Raw genomic sequence first — 25,628 nt, 5'->3', positions numbered from 1 at the left:
TGTCGACTGCAAACTTCAGGAGCTTGACAGAGGGGTCTTTAGATGTGCAATCATTCGTGTAAAGGGAGAAGAGCAGTGGGGAGAGAACACAGCCCTGAGGAGCTCCAGTGCTGATGGTGCAAGTGTTGGATTTTAATTTACCAAGCTTTACGAACTGCTGCCTGTCTGTCAAGAAGCTGTTGATCCACTGACAGACAGAGGTGGGGATGGAGAGCGGAGCTGAAGTCCACAAACAGGATCCTCGCATAGGTCCCTGGTCTGTCCAGATGCTGAAGGATGAAGTGCAGTCCCATGTTGACAGCATCATCCACAGACCTGTTTGCTCTGTAGGCAAACTGCAGGGGGTCCAGTAAGGGACCAGTGATGTCCTTCAGATAGGCCAAAACCAGTCTTTTAAATGATTTCATGGCCACAGACGTTAGAGCCACAGGTCTGTAGTCATTAAGTCCAGTAATTTTGGGTTTCTTTGGGACTGGGATGATGGTGGAGCGTTTGAAGCATAAGGGGACTTCGCACAGCTCCAGTGATCTGTTGAAGATATGTGTGAAGATGGGGGCCAGCTGGTCAGCACATATTTTTAGGCAGGCTGGTGACACACCATCTGGGCCAGGTGCTTTCCTTCTTTTGTTCTTTCGGAAGACCTGGCGCACATCTTCTTCAGTGATCTGAATTGTAGGTGTGGGAGAGAGGGGGGTTGCTGAAGGTGTGAATGGTTGTGTGGAGAGGTGTTCAGGGCGGGTGTAGGGTGTTTTTTCAAACCGGCAATAAAACTTGTTCAAGTCGTCAGCTAGTTGTTGGTTCTCCAAAGTGCTGGGGGATGGTGTCTTGTAACTGGTGATAGCCCCGAACCACAACCAACAATCCCCCCCACTCCCTACAAACACCCACCCAGCAACCTCCAATCAAAGTCACTGAGTGCAGCTATAACGTCAAACTGCTGTCATGTGATGTAACTTTAGCATTAAATACCAAGTATCGTAAATTTAGCATTAATGTGACAAGTAGTCAGTCTTTGCTCTCAGTTGGGGATGGAATTGTCTGAGCTGGGCCGGTCAGATGGTCGCCTTTTTCTTGGGTGGTGATGGAATTGCCTTGGATGGAGCTGGGATGGTCAGTCAGTCCGCAGGCTCTCGCACAGGATTTTCCGATGTAGCTGGCGTAATCTCTAGTTGGGGATGGGCATATGACGTTCATCTGGGCCTGGCGGAATCTCTCCCTACCTCGGGATGGGCATCCCGAGGCGAGGGCAGAAATAGAGTAATTAGCGTAGCTGCTGTTCATTAGCTATGTATTAGTGAATGCTTTGCTGAAAAGATTTGTCTTTAATCTAGATTTAAATTGGGAGAGTGTGTCTGACCCTCGAATAGTATCGGGGAGGCTATTCCAGAGTTTAGGTGCTACGTATGAGAAAGCTCTACCCCCTTTGGTGGATTTAGTTATTCTAGGTGTTATCAAAAGTCTGGAGTTTTGAGATCTTAGAGAGTGTGATGGGTTGTAGTGTGGTAGAAGCTCTGTTATGTAGGTAGGGGCTAAACCGTTTAAGGCTTTATAAGTAATTAAAAGAACTTTAACGTCAATACGATACTTAATGGGTAACCAGTGAAGGGTTGACAACATTGGGGTTATGTGATCGTATTTTCTGGACCTGGTTAGAACTCTGGCAGCTGCATTCTGAACTAACTGTAGTTTGTTTATTGATGATGCAGGACAACCACTAAGTAGTGCATTACAGTAGTCAAGTCTTGAGGTCACAAATGCATGAATAAGATTCTCTGCGTCAGCCACACATAAAATATTTCGCAATTTGGCAACATTTCTAAGGTGGAAGAAGGCTGTTTTTGTGACATTTGAGATGTGATTTTTGAATGACAGGTTGCTGTCTAATATAACGCCGAGGTCTTTAACTGTATTTGTTGGAGTAACAGTGCAGCCTTCAATTTGCAGGTTATAATCTGAAATATTCTGCTCACGTGTCTTTGGTCCGATAAGTAATATTTCTGTTTTATTAGAATTTAAAAGAAGGAAATTACAAGTCATCCAATGCTTTATATCGTCGATGCACTCTGCCAATTTGGACAGTTGGAATGAATCATCTGGTCTTGATGAGATATATAGCTGAGTATCATCTGCATAACAGTGGAAGCTAATTCCATGTTTTCTAATAATGTTTCCAAGGGGCAGCATGTATATGGAGAATAGCAAGGGTCCTAAAACCGATCCCTGAGGTAATCCATAATTTACTTGCGTTAGATGATTCCCCATTTAAATGGACAAATTGATGTCTGTCTGATAAGTAAGATCTGAACTAGGGTTGTTCCGATAGACGATACTATCGTGTATCGACGAACCTCAGACCTATCGGCGATAGCTGATTCCCTAGACGATAGTTGGCTGTTTGCCAATATATGTTGCAAATCAATATTACAAATGCGCATTGCGCATTTCTTCATGCAAGAGAGCTTGCAATGCACGCGGCTTAGGCTTTTCCTCGCGCCAGAGAGAGTTTATAATGTAAAGGGCTTTGAGTTTTCAGTGCACGATAAACTTGTGATGCGCGCGGCTCAGGGTTTTCCTCGCAGGAATTGCTATGCGTGTGAGGGTTTAAAACCACCGCACGAGTTGTTCCCGTTTGGCAATCAAGTAATAACAGCGCACATGGGTATCAATGACTCATTTGGATGAATGATATTGACTTATAGCAATAGTTTACTTTCGCTTGTTTAAAAGGTTGCGGTGGTAAGCAACAATGTTGCCAACTGCACTGAACTTAAACTCTGATAGAATGCTAAGTGCAGTCACACGAGCATTTTCTAGACACATAAGCTTCTGTTTTTGTCCACAAATCCAGCTTGTCATAGATAAATGCGTAATTGCCCCGCCCCTCGATACTATCGTGTATCGGCGATCCACAGGCTGGCGATAGAACGATCTGATTATATTGAATATCGCCCAACACTAATCTGAACCATTGTAGTGCCTGTCCCTGAATACCGGTATAATTGTGTAAGCGATCTAGAAGTATTTTATGGTCTACAGTATCGAACGCAGCACTAAGATGTTACCTTTATCTGATGTTATAAGCAGGTCGTTTGTAATTTTAACGAGTGCAGTTTCAGTACTATGATGCGGTCTAAAGCCTGACTGGAATTTTTCGTGTATGTCATTACACTGCGTTCCAAATTATTATGCAAATTGGATTTAAGTGTCGTAAACATTTAATTTTATATTGTTCAATTAAACTTATGGATGGTATTGTGTCTCAGTGCTCTTTGGATCACTGAAATCAATCTCAGACACCTGTGATAAGTAGTTTGCCAGGTGAGCCCAATTAAAGGAAAACTACTTAAGAAGGACGTTCCACATTATTAAGCAGGCCACAGGTTTCAAGCAATATGGGAAAGAAAAAGGATCTGTCTGCTGCCGAAAAGCGTCAAATAGTGCAATGTCTTGGACAAGGTATGAAAACATTAGATATTTCACGAAAACTTAAGCGAGATCATCGTACTGTGAAGACATTTGTGGCTGATTCAGAGCACAGAAGGGTTCGTGCAGATAAAGGCAGAATGAGGAAGGTTTCTTCCAGACAAATTCATCGGATTAAGAGAGCAGCTGCAAAAATGCCATTGCAAAGCAGCAAACAGGTATTTGAAGCTGCTGGTGCCTCGGGAGTCCCGAAAACCTCAAGGTGTAGGATCCTCCAGATGCTTGCAGTTGTGCATAAACCTACTATTCGGCCACCCCTAACCAATGCTCACAAGCAGAAACGGTTGCAGTGGGCCCACACATACATGAAGACTAATTTTCAAACAGTCTTGTTTACTGATGAGTGCCGTGCAACCCTGGATGGTCCAGATGGATGGAGTAGTGGATGGCCACCATGTCCCAACAACGCTGCGACGTCAGCAAGGAGGTGGCGGAGTCATGTTTTGGGCTGGAATCATGGGGAGACAGCTGGTGGGCCCCTTTAGGGTCCCTGAAGGTGTGAAAATGAACTCTGCAAGGTATGTAGAGTTTCTGACTGAGCACTTTCTTCCATGGTACAAAAAGAAGAACCATGCCTTCCGTAGCAAAATCATCTTCATGCATGACAATGCACCATCTCATGCTGCAAAGAATACCTCTGTGTCATTGGCTGCTATGGGCATAAAAGGAGAGAAACTCATGGTGTGGCCACCATCCTCCCCTGACCTCAACCCTATTGAGAACCTTTGGAGCATCCTCAAGCGAAAGATCTATGATGGTGGGAGGCAGTTAGCATCAAAACAGCAGCTCTGGGAGGCTATTCTGACATCCTGCAAAGAAATTCAATCAGAAACTATCCAAAAACTCACAAGTTCAATGGATGCAAGAATTGTGAAGGTGATATCAAAGAAGGGGTCCTATGTTAACATGTAACTTGCCCTGTTAGGATGTTTTTGATTGAAATAGCTTTTGATTTCAGTAAATATGACCTCCTAATGCTGCAAATTCAACAAATGACCATTTTCAGTTTTTTACAACCTATGAAATGTTTTCAAACTCTGTTGTGCATAATAATTTGGAACAGTGCATTTTGAGTTTTTCATTTTTTAAATAAATACTGTTGTCAGTGGGAGGTTTGTTCCATAAAATTCCAAATGTACCCTAACTGTTGATTACTTGAAAATTATACTGACTGTCATTTGCATCGACAAATTAGGAAAACCAGAGAAAGATATCATTTGCATAATAATTTGGAACCCAGTGTATTTTGTAAGAAAGAGCACAACTGAGTGGACACTACTTTTTCTAGTATTTTAGACGGGTAAGGGAGATTTGAAATCTGTCTATAGTTTCCTAGTTCATTGGGATCTAAGTTTGGTTTCTTGATAAGAGGCTTAATGACGGCCAGTTTAAAGGTTCCTGGGACATGGCCTAGATTAATTAAGTAGGCCGAACTTTGAGTTTGTTTTGGTCGTTTATTACATTGTCCTCAGGTTTAATCACGATTAGATTTTTTCTCTGAGATTTGGCTATTTTGTTATTTTGTAGTATTATTCGGGGGAGAGACACAGTCTCTATGCATTTGGAAGCAGTAACATTTATAACAGATGAGTGGGAGGAACACAGACTATGGTTAAAGTTTTGACTTACCGCTGGGAGACGTAGTCAAGCGGTGCGTAGCGTCTTTGAGATGTTGACAGACAGAAGATCCGCTCCGATGCTGCTGGGTTGCAGGCCGTCAGGGCTGAAGAGCCTAGGTCGCTCCCAGAACAGATCAAAATTATCAACAAAGAGCAGCTTCTGTTCAATACACCATGACATCAACCATTTATTTAGAGCATATAGTCTACTGAACTTTTCATTCCCTCGTCGGTAGGTAGGAAGCGGCCCTGATACGATGATCCTCGCCGTGGGCGATGCGTTGCGTACCGTCTCGATCAGACTCCTGAAGTCCCTCTTCAGGATCTCCGACTGCCGCATCCTGACGTCATTCACCCCCGCATGCAGCACGACAGCTCCGACGTTAGCATCGTCCTTCAGGATCGCACGTACCTGCGCAGAGACATCAAAAACACGGGCGCCAGGAAAACAATGAGTGCGCACCTTACCTTTAGTGGAGGAAGCGCGTAAGTTCCGGACGATTGAGTCTCCGATGACCACAGCGTTGCATTCCGTTTCGCAGAGTGCGGCAAAGCGGTTCCTGGTCGGGATCTCGAAGACCGGTGGCGGCGGTTGGGTCATCGCTCCAGTCCTGGCTCGCGCCTTTCGCCGTGGGTGTGCCGGTGCAGGAGTGAAGTTCATTTGGGCTGACCGTGTTCTCGAAGCCTGGGCTCTGTGCAGAGAAACACGCGGTGTAGAAGTGGAAGGAGTATTAAAATCGCGATGAAAACTTACCGCGGATTTGCGAGCGTCAGCTCTGGATGTTTCCAGCACCATTTTACGTTCTCACAGCCGTGTCTGCTTCTCTAGTAGATCCTGGATCTGCTTCTCCACAGCCTCCAGTTCCGACTGAAGTGCGATCGTTTCCTCATCTGCACTCTGAGGTACAAACACATCTGAAACATTAGCCATTAGTGATGTAATAATGAGAACAGTGTGTTAAGCAGTAAGCAGGCAGGCTGGGAATGCTAACCAGCCTGAGGCTAATAGCGAATGATCCGATAAACGCACCGATATTTTATTTTTAAGGACGATTTTTGGTATGGGATATACTTAAGGATATGTTTTACCCTTGGTGAATAACAATTTAAAACACAAGTCTTAAGATATAACAAGAATAAACGATGTATCAAGAATAAGTTTGAAAGAGAACCGATTCAAACCACGCGCTCTCAGCAAACAGGAAGTGACGTCTTAGGTGCAGAAAATTGATATATCCTGTCAATCAAAAGAGGACAGGAAAATGCAATGAAGTTGCATATGTATATAATTTTTTTTTAAGAAACGTCACCAGTTTGATTTTCAATATGAATAGTCATTAGATGAATTAATAACATTCAGAAAGTTAAGCAATATGAAGTTAATCTTCAGAACTCGGAATGATTGGTATCGGTGGAGAAATTTAGTATCACTTCTGTATAAAACAATATTGAATTAAGCGAAATTGTAAAATAAAAATTAGGCATGTTTACGTTAGAAATGCGTAGATAATTAGTTAATTTTGTTCAAATTCATATAAATATATATGTAATGACAAGTGTAATGTTTACAGCTTGTTGCTGGTAATGTTTCAACTTTAAGTTAGGTTCATCTGTGTAGATTTAAAAAGAGGTTACTGCATAGCAGCGAAGGCAATGTGCTTTTTGTAGACATTCAAGCATTTCATACAGCGGCACAAACAGCTTGCGCTTTTACAACAGTCAATACTAAACTCAGTCTTTGAGGATCTTCCGTATCTTGACTTATTTTGAGTCGGAAATGAACAAACATTTTAGTGACTTGCTAACTGGAGACTTGAAACAATCAGTGAAACAATCTTTGAATCAGTGAGTTGTTAAATCGAGAGCTGCTGTATCGTTCAGTATGATTTTCGAACCAATTTAACATGTTCATTAAAAAGAATCATCATTATTCACACAATCCTAGGTTAGTTTGAAGTTACGAAGCATTGTGTTTTTATGAAATGTAGTAAAAATGCTATTAAAATGTAGTTAAATGCATGAGAATACTGTCCACCACTGTTTTTGAGAAGCAGTTATTAATGAGTAATGCATTACCTTTTGAACTGTTTAATAAAATTGTAATTTAAATACAATATTACAATGTATTCAGTAGGGAATTATTTATTTATTTATTTTTAAGAAACTTACACTGCTTGTAACATAAATGATGCATAAGTGTCATATGTTTATCTGTGTTTGTGCTGTCTCTTGTATATCACTGTATTTTATTTTGACATATAAGCACACTAGCATTTACACTGATACAGTTCAAATCCTTTCTAATATGATTGGGCAGATTTCCCCTTCCCCTTCGGCTGGTTGACCGGTTACCTCGCCATGATTGTTGGAGCTGGAATGACCTTCATTGTTCAGAGCAGCTCTGTCTTCACCTCTGCCATCACTCCACTTGTCGGTCAGTACAGAAACCTTCGACCTTCATACCTCGAGATAGCTGTGGTGTTACCATTGTTGTCAACTATAGATTTGTTTAAAGACTTTGCTGCAAACTGATGAAATACTTATAGGTCACACATTAGGTTTTATTTTAGTTAGATTTAGTTTAGATGTTGTTTTAGAAACTTTGTAACTAGCAAAGTGAAAATCTAAATAACAAACCCAAGTCAAGGCTAGCATGCTTCATGAAATGAAGATATGCTGTTTTTTTTTTCCTGTCTCTTCAGGTATTGGTGTTATTAGCATTGAAAGGGCTTATCCACTTACACTGGGCTCCAACATTGGCACAACAACCACAGCTATTCTAGCTGCTATGGCCAGTCCAGGTGAGACACTGGCTAACTCGCTACAGGTTTGTTAATTTGTTAACAGGCTCACGTTATTCTGTCGAAACAACCTCAGAAAACCTTAGTCAATATAACACCGTGTCTACACCAGACGTAGCGCAACAAATTTTCATCTTGTATATTTGGATTACAGTTCATGTCATCTGTATTTTTTCCAGATTTCTCTCTGCCATTTTGTCTTCAATATCTGTGGTATTTTACTGTGGTACCCCATTCCCATCACCCGTGTCCCTATCCGATTGGCCAAAGCTTTGGGCAACCGCACGGCCAAGTACCGCTGGTTCGCCGCCCTGTACCTCTTCTTGTGCTTCTTCCTCTTCCCGCTGTTGGTCCTCGGCCTCTCCATCGCAGGGTGGCAGGTCTTGGTGGGCGTCGGCGTGCCCGTGGTAGTCCTGCTGGTCTTTGTGATTGTGGTGAACATCATGCAGAGCCACTGCCTGCGTTTCCTGCCCTCATGCCTCCGCAGCTGGGACTTCCTGCCCAAACCGCTGCATTCCTTAAAACCCTGGGACAGACAGGTCACGCTGGCCATGACCTTCTGCAGAACTCGCTGCTGCTTCTGCTGCAAGTGTTGCAATGATGAAGAAAAAGACGAGATGAAAGAGGACAAAAGTTTAGAGGTGTATGACAATCCAGCACTCACTATAGAAGATGAGGGGAAAGTGTTTGCAACCAGTTTGTAATGTTTAAATGGACAATAGTTATTAATTTAATGTGGTAATATTTTGTAACGTCTTCTAATGATTGCACTTTGAGTTGATGCAGGCTGGCTACAGTAGAACCATTACTACTTTACAACATGAGTCGCGCAATATGTGATTCTGCGGATTATTGAATTATAAAGTGAAGCTGCTTGTAACTGTTTGGTTTTAATTGTTGCATTCACGTCGTGTCAGAATTATTTTATGAGGTACTCATTTTTATTTTGACAACAGCTAAATAATTCGGTGCTAAAATGTATTAAATGTTATAGCTCTTGAAAAATCGCAGTTCCTTTTAATTACATCACAATAGTTGCGCATTTATAAAATTGAACATGATTAAGGTTAGACAACTTGTACTATTTGTGTTTGACAGTGAGGTTTTTACAATCAGAAATGGCTCATTTTGATGTGAAGTGAGTGCAGTATACATGTGAATATTCAGTTGTTTTTTTCCGTTGTTTCAGATTCAGTGTTCACTTATAGACTTTTATGTTTGCAGCTAAGCAAACTCATGAAAAATGCAATCCCTTAATAGTAATGTTGCAAAAAGTGTTGTATGTTATGTGTTAACTATTTAAAGATGTTTGTTTTAAGATATTTGTAAAGATAAAAATTTAGAATTTTTAAAGGTCTGGTTGTATGCTTTTTGGACACTTCAATGAACTGTTTGTCTCGGCAAAGACGTCGATATTAAGTCTAGTTTCTTGATTAGCCTTCTGTCTCCATCAGGAAATATCAGATCTTGGTCTAATATTCAAAGCTGAAATCACACCCAATACCCTATATAGTGCACTATTTGAGAGTATTTTGTAGTGGATATTATTGAAGGCTCTCATTCAATCATATTATCCTCATGTCATTTCAAACTTGCATGACAGCCTTTCTTCTGTGAAACAAAAGATATTTTGAAAAATGTTGGTACACTGTAAAAAAATGACACAGATATTTACTTTTTTTCATTTAAATTATGGTACTATTTACTTAAAAAAAAAAAAGATTATGGTGACAATATTACACAAAATATTTTTAAAGGGGGTGTGCAACGGTGTTTCATGCATTCTGACTTCTTAATGTTAAACATGCTGTGTTCTCATGCTTGACATGGTCAACTTGTCAAAAAACGAGTTGGACGAATTACGTAGTATTTCTGTTCTCAATACACTCCCCCAAGATTTATATAGGTTTCGGAAAGTTTTTTTCGAACATGAAAAACCGTTACGCAACAACTTTTCTTGGTCCATTACTGGGCAATTCTCTCGGAAAAGCACTCTCACTGCAAGGCGAAAGAAATAGCCTGCCCACGTGTCAACCGACGAGCGATAGGAAGACCCGCTTACCATCAAGATTGGCTGCGCTGTGGGCCTGCATCTGCACAAAGAGTATAGATACCAAGAGGCGAAACTTAATAGAACGTTCCATAGCAATACCAACGCCCTGCGATTTCTACCATTTTGGAGTGAAAACGACTCAGCTTTTTGCTGTTGTGATGGAAAATCAGCTGCTTTGTTAAAAAAAAACATTAAAGCTGAAATTCAACCTGAATGATGATAATACATGATGACAAAAGCCTTGGCCAGAAACTAAGAAACTAAACAGAAACTAAAAGCTGCCAAACCTATGGTAAGGACTGTTAAAAGATGGACCAACGAAACAGATCGGGCCTTACAAGCCTGTTTCGAGTGCACCAATTGGAGTGTTTTTGAAGCTGCTACCAGCGATCTGGACGAGCTCACAGAGACTGTAACATCATACATCAGTTTCTGTGAGGATTTGTGCATTCCTACCAGGACTTCCTTAAAATACAACAATGATAAACCATGGTTCTCAGCAAAACAAGGAGGATGCCTACAGAAAAGGGGACAAAGTCTTGTACAAGCAGGGTAGGAACACATTGACAAAGGAGATCAGAGTGGCTAAGAGAAACTACTCTATAAAGTTGGAAAACCGGTTTTCAGCCAATGACCCTGCTTCTGTGTGGAAAGGCCTTAAAGACATCACCAACTACAAGCCACCATCCCCCAATTTTGCAGGCAATCAACACCTGGTCAATGATCTGAATGACTTTTACTGCAGATTTGAAAATGCTAACTTTACACCTCACACCAACTCTGACATTCTCTCTACACAACACCTATCACCTTCAGTCACCCCACCTCCTGCACTTCAGATCACTGAAGAGGATGTGTGCCGAGTCTTTAGGAAACAAAAGACAAGAAAAGCACCAGGCCCAGATGGTATCTCCCCAGCCTGTCTTAAAAGCTGTGCTATTCAACTGGCCTTCATCTTCTCACAGATCTTCAACAGATCACTGGAACTGTGCACAGTTCCTTCCTGTTTCAAGCGCTCCACCATAATCCCCATCCCAAAGAAACCCAAAATCACAGTACTGAATGACTACAGACCCATCACTCTCACATCTGTGGTCATGAAGTCATTCGAGAGACTGGTACTGGCTTATCTGAAGGACATCACAGAACCCTTTCTGGACCCTTTGCAGTTTGCCTACAGAGCAAACAGGTCTGTTGAGGATGCAGTTAACATGGGGCTGCATTTTGTCCTGAAACATCTGGATAGACCAGGGACCTATGTGAGGATCCTGTTTGTGGACTTCAGCTCTGCTTTCAACACCATCATCCCATCACTGCTCCAGACAAAGTTAACCCAGCTATCTGTTCCTGGCTCTATCTGTCAGTGGATCACCAGCTTTCTGACAGACAGGCAGCAGTTAGTGAGAATGGGGAAACTCACATCCAGCACCCGCACAATCAGCACTGGTGCCCCCCAGGGGTGCATTCTCTCCCCACTGCTCTTCTCCCTGTACACAAATGACTGCACTGCCCAGGACCCTTCTGTCAGACTTCTAAAGTTCGCAGAAGACCATCTGCAAATAAATCATGTAAAATACCTCAATTATTTAAGCAAATGTCACATGATAAACTTGAACAAATCAAGAAGAAATACTAATTTGAGCATTGGAGTTATCTTCTTGATCTTTTTTAACTTCAGTTTAACATTTATTATTGTTAAGAATATATCTGATGTACAAGTACAGTGAGGGAAATAAGTATTTGATCCCCTGCTGATTTTGTAAGTTTGCCTACTTACAAACAAATGAAGGGTCTATAATTTTTATGGTGGGTTTATTTTAACTGATAGACACAGAATATTAAAAAAAATCAGGGGAAAAAAATGTTATATAAAGGTTATAAATTGATTTGCATTTCAGTCAGTGAAATAAGTATTTGATCCCCAAGCAAAACATAACTTTGTACTTTGTGGAGAAACCCTTGTTGGCAAGCACAGAGGTCAGACATTTCTGATAGTTGGTCACCAGGTTTGCACATGTGTCCGGATACATTTAGTCCACTCCTCTGTCAATCTTTAAGGTTTCTTGGCTGTCGTTCAGCAAATTGGAGTTTTAGCCTCCTTCACAGAGGTTCTATAGGACTAGGGTCTAGAGACTGGCTAGGACATTTAATGTGCTTCTCCTTAAGCCACTATTTGGTTGTCTTGGCAATATGTTTTGCGTCTTTGTCATGTTAAAGGCTCATCCATGACCCATCTTCAGTGACCTAGTTAAGGGGAGGAGGTTCTCGTCCAAGATTTTACGGTACATGGGCCCGTCCCTCAGCCCCTCAATGCGGTGAAGTCATCCTGTATACCTGTAGCAGAGAAAAAGCCCTAAAGCAGAATGTTTCCAACACTGTGCTTCTCTGTAGACATGATGTTCTTGGGCTCATAGTCAGCATTTCTCTCCCTCCAAACACAGGAGTCCATTTTGGTCTCACAGCAGTGCCAGCACTTTCGCCAAAGCCTTTTCTGAATCATTTTTATGTTCATTGTCAAACTTAAGACGAGCCAGGCGGGCCTTCTTGGGCAGGAGGACCTTGCGGGTGCTTCAGGATTTCAGTCTACTGTGGCATAGCGTGTTACCAATGTGTTACCAATGTTTTGCTTGCTAACTGTGTTCCCAACTGTCTTGAAATCATTAACAGGCTTCTTCCGTGTAGTTCTGGGCTGATCTTTAACATTTCTCATGATCATCTTTACCCCATTGGGGAAATATTGCAGGGAGCTCCAGAACAAGGGCATTTGATAGTTATTTTGTATATCTTCTATTTCCAAATAATCACACCAACAGTTGTCTCCTTCTCACCAAGCTTCTGTCTGTAGCCTATTCAAGGTTTGTGCAGGTCTCCAATCTTGTCGCTGACATCCTTTAAAACCTATTTGGTCTGGACCATGGTGTTGGAGAGGTTGAACTGGAAGATACAGATTCTGTTGGCAGGCATCTTTTATATACATAACAAGCTGATTTAGGAGTACTTTCTTAAAGTGACAGGACTAATCTGTGGTCCATATAGGCACATAACCAATCTGTGGAGCCAGAATTCTTGCTAGTTGGTAGGGGATCAAATACTTATTTCACTGACTGAAATGCAAATCAATTTATAACCTTTATATAACATTTTTTTCCCCTGATTTTTTTAAATATTCTGTGTCTATCAGTTAAAATAAACCCACCATAAAAATTATAGACCCTTCATTTGTTTGTAAGTAGGCAAACTTACAAAATCAGCAGGGGATCAAATACTTATTTCCCTCACTGTAAGCTGAGAGTTGTCTCACAGTACTGGCATTAGCACCATTACTGTTCACTGAGTAAAAAACACACATCATGAGCTCTCCCATAACCTAAGCACAAGCACCACTCTTCTGAACGATAACCACGAAACTCAAAAATACAAACAGAATCTCTTCTAAATCGTAAAGACAACTGAACAATAAACACTATCAAGTCTTTCATTTAATTGTAAAGCACATAAAATAGCACTTTTTCACAAAAATGACTCTCCTAATGCTGTCTCATGCAAAGCATGCTGGGAACTCTAAATGCACTGCTCAGTTAGTGAAATTAACTAAAATAATTCATGTAGTCCCACCACAAAATAATTAGTAAAGTAATTAAAGTAGTCTTCTATCGTTTATACAACAGTTTGTAAAAACCGCCGCTTGAGGGTGCACGAGCAAAACAACAACAATGCCGTAGCTTGATTACGCTGTGAATGAGCATGGAATGATGGGATCTGTTGTCTTCAACTCCACCGCTGATGGTCATCAATCAGAAGGGAATGAGAAATCATGTTTGCAGATGAGGTAAAGTTTTATAAATGTTGCGAATAATTGTGGTCCATAAATAAATGACTGCTCGAAACAAGCTAGTGGCTTGTTAGACGCTAGAGACTACTTCCGCATTTGTCCACCACACTGTTTTCATGCGGTTTCTACCTCAGTAAAGGCGGTAACAGAGGGGTAACACGGATATGACGCCATTGACAGGCGACTGCACAGCCCCGTCACTGTTTAGAAGGGCGATTTTCTCATGATTTACAAGTAGTTGGAAACATTTGAGATATTGTAATTACTCAGCTGAACAAAATATATAACACTAGCCTAGTGGTTTTTGGATATTTTACTGCAAAATTGTTACTAACTGCACCTTTAAGTGGGTTGAACATGATAAAATTAAGTTTAATTCACCCAAATATTTTTTGCATTTTGATTTCCGAGATATTTTCTATAATTTTAACTTAGATTTTGGTTAAAAAAAAACAAGAACACAATTGTATTAAGTAAAGTTTACTCAATTCATTTCATGAAATCTACTACGACACAGAATCATTTTTTACCAAACACCTTGCCCCCCATTGAAACAATGTCAATGTATTCAAGTGACTTGCTGTAGTAGGAAGGTTTTTTGTTAAATGTATACCTGCCTTTTCCCAATAATATGTACACATAAGATGTACACATCTGCAAAAAACACTTGATTTGCTTTTAAGAGAACCATAAACCAAACCATTATTTAGAGATAAATACAATTATTAGGAATATTATCATCTTTCACACTTGTACAGAGGAGGCCAGAAAACATGACATTTTGTTATGTTATTACCTGAAAACATTTATTTACAGCTTGACTGTCTCTACACCTGCAATCACATACTGTGACAGTGCTCTGAACTGTGAAAATAATTTGCTCGTGTTGTTAAAGGTGCTGTGTGTATTTTTTAGGATGACATATAGACAGAAATGCAATATAATATACAGTAACTGTGTTCAGAGGTGTATAAAGGCCTTAATGAAGCGTTATGTTTTTATTACCTTTGAATGAGCTATTTCTATCTATCTCTGTGATGCAGACACTGTTGTTTAAGACAGTGTAGGTAATCATGTGCTTTCACCCACAGCCTTAGAAAAGGTCTTTTCTAATGACGTATAGTTTGTTACAGTCCCTCAAGTTAATTTACTTATAAGGGCTGTCTATAAAAACATCAGAACGCAAGACATGGGATGGTATGCAGAAAATGTGAATAAACTGCCCCACGTTTAAATTCTGACCACCTTTCAAAACAAAGTGAAGCTTATGGACTTTACAGTAGATTCTGTCATACTATTCTGTGTGTTTGAAAAAAAACATGTTTTTCTCAAGACCCAATTCCTGAACACATTATCAGTGCTGTCAGAACACACTATCAAATGATTATCAGGATAAGTGATAACACACCAGATATCATATTGGCTACCCCATTTTTAAAGCTGTTGTCTCTTGCACTTTAATGTTTCTCAAAGTCAAAGTCTGCTTTATTGCCAATTCTGCCACATGTCCAGCAAGGATATTAAAAAAAGAAAAAGAAGATAGGTAATGGCAGATAGAGTGCAAACCAGTGAAATATACAACAGTGCAGATGTAAGACAGTGCAAAGAGCTTATTAGTCTGTTTAAAGTGACAAAGAGAGCAGGCTTTGTTTAACCTGTCAGAAAAGGTAGTTGAAGAGGGGCAGTCCAATGCTGCATAAAGTGACTAGTGCGGGTCAGTGTATGTTGTGATGGGGGGGTTGGGAGTGGAAGGACCTGCGGATGAGGCCAGAGTTCAGTGGTGCATGGGGCAAGAGAGGGGAGGGGGAAATGGCTCGGGACGGAGTTTAGCTTCCTTACTGCCTGGTGGATGAAGCTCTCCTTTAGTCTGCTGGTCCTGATGGCAGCAGCCTGAAGAAGCTGTGTGTCGGGTGGGTGGGATCGCCTGTAATGCAGATGGCTTTGCGGGTGAGACGGGTTCCCTAAATGTCCTGGGGGGGAGAGAGACACCAATGATCTTCTCAGTTGCTCTCACTATGCGTTGGAGGGTATTGCGGCAGGACGCGCGGCTCCATACCACACAGTGATGCAGCCAGTCAGAAGGCTCTCGATGGTGCCTCTGTAGAATGTGCACATGATGGGGGCTGGGGCTCTGGCTCTTCTCTGTGGAGGAAGTTTCTTCTACAAACCCGATTCCAAAAAAGTTGGGACACTGTACAAATTGTGAATAAAAACAGAATGCAATGATGTGGAAGTTTTAAATTTCAATATTTTATTCAGAATACAACATAGATGACATATCAAATGTTTAAACTTAGAGAATGTATCATTTTAAGGGAAAAATAAGTTGATTTTAAATTTCATGGCATCAACACATCTCAAAAAATTTGGGACAAGGCCATGTTTACCACTGTGTGGCATCCCCTCTTCTTTTTATAACAGTCTGCAAACGTCTGGGGACTGAGGAGACAAGTTGCTCAAGTTTAGGAATAGGAATGTTGTCCCATTCTTGTCTAATACAGGCTTCTAGTTGCTCGACTGTCTTAGGTCTTCTTTTTTCGCATCTTCCTCTTTATGATGCGCCAAATGTTTTCTATGGGTGAAAGATCTGGACTGCAGGCTGGCCATTTCAGTACCCGGATCCTTCTTCTACGCAGCCATGATGTTGTAATTGATGCAGTATGTGGTCTGGCATTGTCATGTTGGAAAATGCAAGGTCTTCCCTGAAAGAGACGACGTCTGGATGGGAGCATATGTTGTTCTAGAACTTGGATATACCTTTCAGCATTGATGGTGCCTTTCCAGATGTGTAAGCTGCCCATGCCACACGCACTCATGCAACCCCATACCATCAGAGATGCAGGCTTCTGAATTGAGCGCTGATAAAAACTTGGGTTGTCCTTGTCCTCTTTAGTCCGGAAGACATGGCGTCCCAGTTTTCCAAAAAGAACTTCAAATTTTGATTCGTCTGACCACAGAACAGTTTTCCACTTTGCCACAGTCCATTTTAAATGAGCCTTGGCCCAGAGAAAACGCCTGCGCTTCTGGATCATGTTTAGATATGGCTTCTTTTTTGACCTATAGAGTTTTAGCCGGCAACGGCGAATGGCACGGTGGATTGTGTTCACCGACAATGTTTTCTGGAAGTATTCCTGAGCCCATGTTGTGATTTCCATTACAGTATCATTCCTGTATGTGATGCAGTGCCGTCTAAGGGCCCGAAGATCACGGGCATCCAGTATGGTTTTCCGGCCTTGACCCTTATGCACAGAGATTGTTCCAGATTCTCTGAATCTTTGGATTATATTATGCACTGTAGATGATGATAACTTCAAACTCTTTGCAATTTTTCTCTGAGAAACTCCTTTCTGATATTGCTCCACTATTTTTCGCCGCAGCTTTGGGGGAATTGGTGATCCTCTGCCCATCTTGACTTCTGAGAGACACTGCCACTCTGAGAGGCTCTTTTTATACCCAATCATGTTGCCAATTGACCTAATAAGTTGCAAATTGGTCCTCCAGCTGTTCCTTATATGTACATTTAACTTTTCCAGCCTCTTATTGCTACCTGTCCCAACTTTTTTGGAATGTGTAGCTCTCATGAAATCCAAAATGAGCCAATATTTGGCATGACATTTCAAAATGTCTCACTTTCAACATTTGATATGTTATCTATATTCTATTGTGAATAAAATATAAGTTTATGAGATTCGTAAATTATTGCATTCCTTTTTTATTCACAATTTGTACAGTGTCCCAACTTTTTTGGAATCGGGTTTGTACATTCATGAAGCCATAAAAACCTTCATGTATTGAAATAATGTAACATCCAGAAAAAAATCAGGACTGCCACCACTAATAATGAACAGTTTCTTGTATTTGATACTTTGGTATTTATTTGGCTACAGCAAAGCACATCTGGGCAACTGTCCACCAATCATTCAGATATGCCTTTTACTTCATTACTAAACTTCAGTTCTTCATGGCCCCCCAGTGGGCTAAAGCTGTTTTGCAAGAGGATACACAAGAACATTCAAAATATTCAATAAAAACATACATTTTACTACAGAACTATTTGTGAACTGTATTGGGTCGATCTTCAGTGTGTAACCAAAAGTGGTAAACAAAAATATAATTAGTTTGGCTTTATACTTGGCATCTCAAGTAGGCCTAATTGCAACAATATAATCCCAATGTCAGATTTTGTTACACATTAATTTTGTAAGATGTTATGTTTTTATAGCAAAAAATGTAAATTGTAATCGTGCACAAGTTCACCTTCCAGAATACAAGCATGCACATGTTTTTGGAATGGGTGCCATTTGCTGAATGAAACATGACAAAATAAAACTTTTTTTTCATCTAAAATGTGTATTGATCTATCTCAGAAAACTCTTTTATTTTCACATAGTTTTTAAATGTAAGATGGGTGTATTTTTGTAACAGGATCGCACTCTTAAAAATAAAGGTGCTTCACGATGCAATAGAAGAACCTTTTTTGTCTAAATGGTTCAAATAAAGATAAAGATCTCCTTTGAGATCCGAAGAACCTTTCTGTTTCACAAAAGATTCTTCAGATTATAAAAAAGGTAAAAAAAAGAGATGGTTCTTTATAGAACCTTTGACTAAATGGTTCTTTGAAGAACCAAAAATGGTTCTTCTATATGGAACCCTTTAAGCACTTTTATTTTTAGAAGTGTGAATGTAACAGGAGTGAGTTTTTAGCATAAAATTAACAAAAACATGAAATAAAGCCACATGGCGAGCATGCTCATAACATGACGATATTGAGCAAATTGTAATAATTTGCCACCCTTTTTTTAAAGATTTAACTTCCAATAAATAATTCAGGTACAAGACGGTATGTTGAGATTGACCCTTTCCAGTTAGCTAAAATATCATAAAAGATAAAAACTTAGAAAATTAACTTGTGTTATTCACCTGTCCCTCAGAAGACCAAGATGATGAAACGTTCTGGTCTAAATTTAGATTCGCTTAATAGGACTAGGTGTTATAATCCCACTATTTCAGAACAGTTTAACTGCCCAATAGGACATTTCCCATGCCCTATGCATGACAGGGGGAGCAGTCAAGAATATGAACAGAGGAAAGGAGGTCGGGTAGGCATCCTCTGTGTTTGGGGGATATATGATTACAGATATACATTGCATATTTACTTACTTTTCCTTGCTCTTGTCCGATCCCACTTTCATCACATCCGTTATCCAGGGTGAAAGATGCCTTTTGGTAAGGTGCTGCTGATAATGCCCTTTGTATGTGTGACGAGGGAGGCGTGACGAGAGCCGTGGGAGGAAGAAGCGAGGCCGGGACGCGATTGATAATGAGTGTCAGCTGGGCGTCATTCCTCCCACGGCTCTCGTCACGCCTCCCTCGTCACAGTATGGTTCCCAATAATGCAACACATCGTCATTTGTGCACCTCAGCCTCATTGGGTGTTTCGGCCTTTCACCACAAGACACCCTCAGCCAAGGGAGGCCCACCGCAGGTTGATCAGACCTGGGTGTGTGTTGCATTGTTACACTGGCAGCCCATATTGCGTCCTCCCGTTTCAACCACAGCCAGTGGCTGCTTCTCTCAGCAACAGTGTCAAGTTCTTTGACTATCATCCGTTGGGCCTGTCATCTGACCCCCACTTCCTTAAGCAGCCTTCTAGTGGAATTGGAAACAAAGCCCCTGCAGCCCACTTCCACCGGGAACACTTTCGCTGTCCAGCCCCGATCTTCAGCCTCAGCTGCCAAGTTGGCATGCCGGAGATTCTTTCTTTCAAATTCTTCAACAATGGCCTCTTCCCAAGGTACAGTCAACTCAACTATGATGACTATCCTACTGGAGCTGGACCACAGAACCATGTCCGGCCACAGGTTGGTCGCTGCGATTACCAAGGGGAAAGTAATTCTGCGGTTTAAATCAACTCGCATTTTCCAATCCCTGGCTATACTCAGCAGACCTGAATCTGGGGATAAGGGCTTGGCCCGCTTTTTCTGCCCCTCCCGAATGAAGGGTTACCAAGTTAGCCTGGGCGTCTTGTGGAACGTTTTCAGGTTTTCAGAGGTGAGGGTGTGTTAGGGTAACAGGACTGCGTATAAAAAGATGGCGACATGACTACAAATGTGTAATATAGCTGAAATATAGATTTTTAATAAAAAAGTTTAAAGCATAGATGAAGGATTTAACCTTCATTTCATGGTAAGCTATAATGATAGAGAGTGGGGACATATGGTATTTATTCAGTGTAATAAGCAGTATGTATTCATTTTTTTGCCTTTGCTCAGGGGCGTAGCCAAAACTTTTTTTTAGAGGTGGCCAGGTAAGACCCAGTGATTTTATTAGAGTGACCAAAAAGTCCTTACAGACAGAAATTCTTTAACTTCTACTCTAATTTACACCAATTCTTCATTACACATAGTTTGCTGGTCATAAACAAACACAAAGAACGTAAAGTAAACAATTTATTTGCAATGCTTTCATGTGCTAACATTATTTTAAAATAATTTGCTAGCTATCATTTGCAGTAAGTTAGTTTTTATAGAAAATAAACATTGCAGTACCCCAACTTAAACTTTTGCGAAAATATAATTAATGAAAGAAATCCAGTTAAACAAGACTGATTTTACTGACCTGGAGCCCGCTGCACCAGCTGTGCATAAGTTACAACTTAGCCTACTGTAGTTTTGACTTAAACGGGCATTAAGTTACAACTTACGCACTACAAAATATTTCTGAGTTGCACCATTTAACTTAGTTGAAGCGAAATGTTAAGTATAAACTAGGGCTGTCAAAATTAACGCGTTAATACACACGTTAGCACAAATTCCTTTTAACGGCACTAATTTTATTAACGTGCGATTAACGCAGCGCACATTTTCTGTTTCACCCTTGGCCTTGCCCGTAGTTTGAGAAAGTAAACGATGCAGCAGCAAACAGAAATGGAGAAATAAATAGGTCTTCTGAACGTAAAATTCATATATAAAACGATGTCTGATGGTTCTGTCGACAAGACTAAAGTGATCTGCATTTATTGTCGATGTGAATTAAGTTATCACCGCAGCACGTCGAGTTTAAAATATCACTTGATGGCGAAGCATACAACTGATGCAGAGAGCTCTCCTCCTCGCGGCAGACCACACTAGATTGTTTTCAGCAGAGACGGATGGACAACTCCACAAGCAACAGACTCACCACATCGATAGCTAAATGGGTGGCTACAGCATGTAGGCCAGTTAATGTAGTGGAGGACGAGGGTCTACTTGAAATTATTCGCAACGATTACACATATGAACTACCTTTGAGAGGCACTGTTACAAGCAAGATTCACGACTCTTACGAAGAGCAGAAAGCGAAAGTCGAGGAGGCGATAAGACAGACAAACACGGTTGCGCTCACCAGAGATTACTGGACTTCCCTCAGTAACCATAGCTACCTGGGGGTCACGGCTCATTATTTTGACACACACTGGAAACTACGGTCGTACGCTTTGACCGTCATGAAGACAGACGAGAGGCACTATGCTGACATTTGCGCTGAGCACTTTCTGCAGGTAGCCAGACAGTGGAATATTGAATTCAAAATTAGCCCACTGACCACCGATAGTGCACGCAACATGATTGCCGCAGCTTCCGTTCGAACATATGCCTTGCATTGCACACAGCCTCCACCGAGCTATCACAGTTGCAAAAATGTAAACATGCTTGTGTAAGTAAATAGCTCAGTGCAAAGAAAGAAGTAATGGGAACCTGTGTTTTTCCAGTTTTTTTCATGCGTTTAATAGACATGTACAAGTTCTTTGAAAAACATCTATGACCTTTGAAACATGTCTAGTCTTCATGCTCTATGTTGAGTATGGTTTCACTAATAATAAACAATATACATTTGCATAAAGCAATATTTGTCCATGCCCATGTTAATTAGAGTATTAAAAACTTGAAAAGTATTCATTTAAGGTACATTTATAACAGAAAAAAATGTGCGATTAATCACATTACAATCATGCGATTAATCGCGATTAAATATTTTAATCGATTGACAGCCCTAGTACAAACTAAATATTTACGGAAGCCTCCTAACGGAATAAGCTCTTGTTTCACTCGACATTCTTCAATGATTTACACACATGATAATGCTGACATTTACAGTCACTTACCTTTTAAAATAGAGAACATTATGTGATGACATTTAATTTTTGACTGCTCTAACACGAACCGTCCTAGCGCGCCTCCGTTTGTGTATATCTGCCTGTGTTGTGCACGTCAAAATGAAATAATCTTCTTTTTATTTAATTGGCGGTTGGCAGTAAAATGAAATCACCCATATTGCATGCCATTTATTATTGCATTAAGTAGGCAGTATTGTTTTAAACAGCATTTGTTTATTAATCTACTTTTAAATATGTTATTCACGAAAGGTAGTATTCTATATACTGTTTTTACCGTTATTATGTGAAGTAAAATAAGTTTAAATCAAAAATGTTTTGAAATTCACAACATTTCAACACAACTTTTTCTCACAAATTTATTCTATTGGACTGAACGTCATATTATGCGACTACGCGTTACTTTACGGAGAGCTTACAAATTAGCTACGTTCTGCCTTAAGACCAAATGGTGCAACCGAATAACATACAGATTTAGTTACAAACTAGCTAGTAGTAGTTACTAAGCCTCTAGTGTGGACTATACGTTCATGTTTAAGAAAGAACTTACGAATGGCTGGTGCAACCCTACCCTGATCCTTCTGCTCGCGATGAACTTCCATGGTACACAGACAGTACACTGTCACGAAGCGAAGAGGTTAGCAGCTGTTCAGCTAATAGCTCTCAGACTGTTTGCGTCAGTGCGTCAGCGTATGACATCATATCGGGTGAAGAATCGAGGCGCCGGGTCGCTGGATGCTCGGGTGGCAGGCGAGGATCCGGGGCACATCGAATTAATTAACATCGAATGACGATCGCACACGGGGAAAAGAAACTAGGAGGCATAAATAGGTTGAAGTAAACGAGAACCAGGTGAGAGAAATAAGCATTAATTATGGGGAATGAGTGAAGAGTCGAGAAGGGCGGGACACATACACACAGACAATGAGCGTGTGGCGGCAATCAAAACAAAGCCACAGACACAGTGAGGGAAAGGCAGGCGGTTAACCCCGAGACCCAACAGCCATCCATCATTCAGGGGTAGCCGTGGCCACCATGTAGCTACGCCCCTGCTTTTGCTTGAAGGGGCGATGAATTAAGACCTTTTGTTGTATAAGAGGGAATCGTATTCAAGCGAACATCCTGTAAGTGTCAGAACTGAAAACACCCTTGTTACTGAAATTACAACTGTTATTGACACGAGGCCCAGCGAACAGCAGGTCCTGGAATTGCACCTATCTGTCATAGATAGGTTGAACACAGCCTCCACAGAAAAATATCAACGACTACTTCTAGCCCCGCCCACTGGTTCGCGAATGACTTTAGCCACACATAGTACACACACTCCCGCATTTGTGATGATTGACAAACTGGTAACCATAGCGACATATTTTTAAGCTAAACATTCGTTTTTTTCCGTCAGTTTAAACTAAACCGCTGTTTATGCTCGGAAGGCTACATCACACAACGCTCTTTTGCTGTGTTGCCATGTTTGTTATTAATAAGCGCTTTTATGCTTGTTGTTTGGTCTTAGATCAAAAAGCCTCGGCACTTAGGTCTTAATAAATGGTCTGTTGCAGATTTCAAGAATTTTTGGTCTTAGAAAATATATAAACAATTTGCATTTTAAGGTTTGTTTTTGTCTGGTCTTTATTTGCTTATTTTTTCTGTGACGATCTAGCAACCCTGTCACTTTAGTGAAGGGCCCTCGAGAGCGGCTAGCCCCGTGTCATATGTGCAAAAGTGAGGATTTTCTTTCACTGTTATTTTTATTTAGAGCTACCAAGCAACAAACACGCAACATTGTGCAGCGCCTGGTTGTGGAAGAACACAATCGCTTCCGTCGGATTCTGATATTAGGAATGCGTGGTTTATTTTTAAGTACGTTCCTGCTCACGTGGGTGAAACATTGAGCGTTTGTTCGCTTCATTTCACCGTGGATTCCTTTGTGAACAAGGCACTAGATTTGCGGAGATACTCAAATTAAAAAGCAGTGCTGTGCTGTCAATATTGGATCCAACAGGAATATGGCGTTATTTTAATGACAAATGTTGCGAGCACATTATTACAAGGCGAGAGCGCATTCTAGTAATAGGAGCGCACGAATCTCTCCGCTCGCACACCGATTTCCTTTGCTCATGCACAAAACTGGACGTGCGCTTTCAATTATATGCTGCTCTCTTATGAATTTTCTCTCCTCTCGCTCAGTGAGCGTGTGCGCACTCAAAATGCACGCCGTGCGTCCACGAATCCTTTGGTACTCTTGCTCTCGAGAGGTCCTCCTGTGTGTTCCAGGCATTATAGGCTGTCTAAAGTAGTCAACCAATCAGGGATGGGCTTCCACGGCAGGCCAATGAAAATGCGACCTCTTAACTATCACTTTCAACTAAGTCACTTTCAACCAATAAGATGCCATGTAAGAGGTCGCGTTTTCATTGGCCCGCCATGGAAGCCTGTCCCTGATTGGTTGACTACTTTTGACAGCCTATAATGCCTGGAACACACAGGAGGACCTCTCGAGAGCAAGAGTACCAAAGGATTCGTGGACGCACGGCACGCATTTTGAGTGCGCACACGCTCACTGAGCGAGAGGAGAGAAAATTCATAAGAGAGCAGCGTATAATTGAAAGCGCGCGTCCAGTTTTGTGCAAGAGCAAAGGAAATCGGCGTGTGAGCAGAGAGATTTCCGCGCTCGTATTACAAGAATGCGCTCTCGCCTTGTAATAATGCGCTCGCGACATTTGTCATTAAAATAACGCCATACAGGAATGGCGCAGCAATCTTATGTGAGTAAAATATTGTGGCGAGCCGAGAAAATCTGCACGGTCACATTTGTGAGAAAATCTGGACGTCACATTTGTGAGAAAATCTGCACGGTCACATTTGTGAGAAAATCTGCACGGTCACATTTGTGAGAAAATCTGGACGGTCACATTTGTGAGAAAATCAAGCTGAGAGAATCTCATAAAAAGGTGAGACTTAAACACAGTACATTTATATGTTACTCCTTCGCATTTCCTCTCGAATTGCATTATGTATTTGTAAAACGCTTTCTGTTTGTTTCAGAGTTTAGTTTCTTTTGCAAAAAAGGTTGCGTTTGTTTGCAAAACGCTGGATTTGTTTGTTAAGTTTAGGCACAATTTTCGCTCCATACCCAAAGCCAGGAGAGCGTCGCCATGGAAACCACTCGTCTGCTCACAATCACGAGCTGAGCGACGGCAGCTGGTCTCAATCAACAGCGGCTCATATAAGCAGCTCAGGAAAAGAAAAAGGGGAGTATCATCTCCGAATGACTGAACGCAGTAACGGTGGTCTTTGCTATTCCTTGCAGAGACCAGCAACTAACCCTCAACTCCCACCACTGAGCACGACGCATACACTCTCACGAGGACACCCAAGAATCACAGACAACAAGCACCATTCATTCATTCATTCATTCATTCACTTGTCAATAAACCATCTTCCGCAGAAAAGTTGTTGAAACCTTACCTTTGTGTTCGTATTCTCACTCCACCCGTGACAATATATTTCCACTATGCGTCACTATTGCTTTGTTAGAGAACGCTTGATGTGTCCTGATAATGTGTAACCTAACGTTACGTGTTTTATCAAATTCACAGAAGGCTCCAACTAAGTTTACTACGCAAACTGCTATCCAATCATAGCAGTGGGCGTTTACTTACAAGTCTTCAATGCGGCACGTCCATTAAAA

The 25,628-nt window shown here is 41.1% G+C and overlaps 3 protein-coding genes across 13 annotated transcripts in view; 1 reads left to right on the top strand and 2 right to left on the bottom strand.

Moving 5' to 3' along the window:
- The window catches only part of slc34a2b (solute carrier family 34 member 2b), an 18,323-nt gene extending 7,226 nt beyond the window's left edge, over window positions 1–11,097 (top strand). Inside the window, exons 10-12 of one of the 3 annotated variants that reach the window (XM_057352059.1) lie at window positions 7,420–7,536; window positions 7,805–7,903; window positions 8,083–11,097. In XM_057352059.1, coding sequence (XP_057208042.1) covers window positions 7,420–7,536; window positions 7,805–7,903; window positions 8,083–8,504 — 638 coding nt within the window. In that variant the 3' untranslated portion in view covers window positions 8,505–11,097. Of the gene's footprint in view, window positions 1–7,419; window positions 7,537–7,804; window positions 7,930–8,082 lie in introns of all 3 variants that reach the window. The other 2 variants (XM_057352058.1, XM_057352061.1) reach the window with 2 other exon arrangements.
- The window catches only part of sash1a (SAM and SH3 domain containing 1a), a 433,329-nt gene that overhangs the window by 297,348 nt on the left and 110,353 nt on the right, over window positions 1–25,628 (bottom strand). The window lies entirely within an intron of this gene.
- On the bottom strand, window positions 1,051–25,628 carry LOC130565400 (uncharacterized). 5 transcript variants are annotated; one of them, XM_057352064.1, is made up of 3 exons: window positions 8,221–8,335; window positions 5,113–5,993; window positions 1,051–1,165 (listed from the first exon to the last, which is right to left on the bottom strand). In XM_057352064.1, the coding sequence occupies exon 2, from the start codon at window positions 5,896–5,898 to the stop codon at window positions 5,128–5,130; it is 771 nt and encodes a 256-aa protein (XP_057208047.1). In that variant the 5' UTR covers window positions 5,899–5,993; window positions 8,221–8,335; the 3' UTR covers window positions 1,051–1,165; window positions 5,113–5,127. The 5 variants fall into 5 exon arrangements, with proteins under 5 accessions (XP_057208047.1, XP_057208051.1, XP_057208049.1 ...); XM_057352068.1 differs by having other exon boundaries at window positions 1,087–1,200; XM_057352066.1 differs by having other exon boundaries at window positions 1,102–1,216.

Source organism: Triplophysa rosa, linkage group LG15 (genome assembly GCF_024868665.1).
Source record: "Triplophysa rosa linkage group LG15, Trosa_1v2, whole genome shotgun sequence".
NCBI lineage: Eukaryota > Metazoa > Chordata > Actinopteri > Cypriniformes > Nemacheilidae > Triplophysa > Triplophysa rosa.
This window is presented reverse-complemented; position numbering and strand designations above follow the sequence as displayed.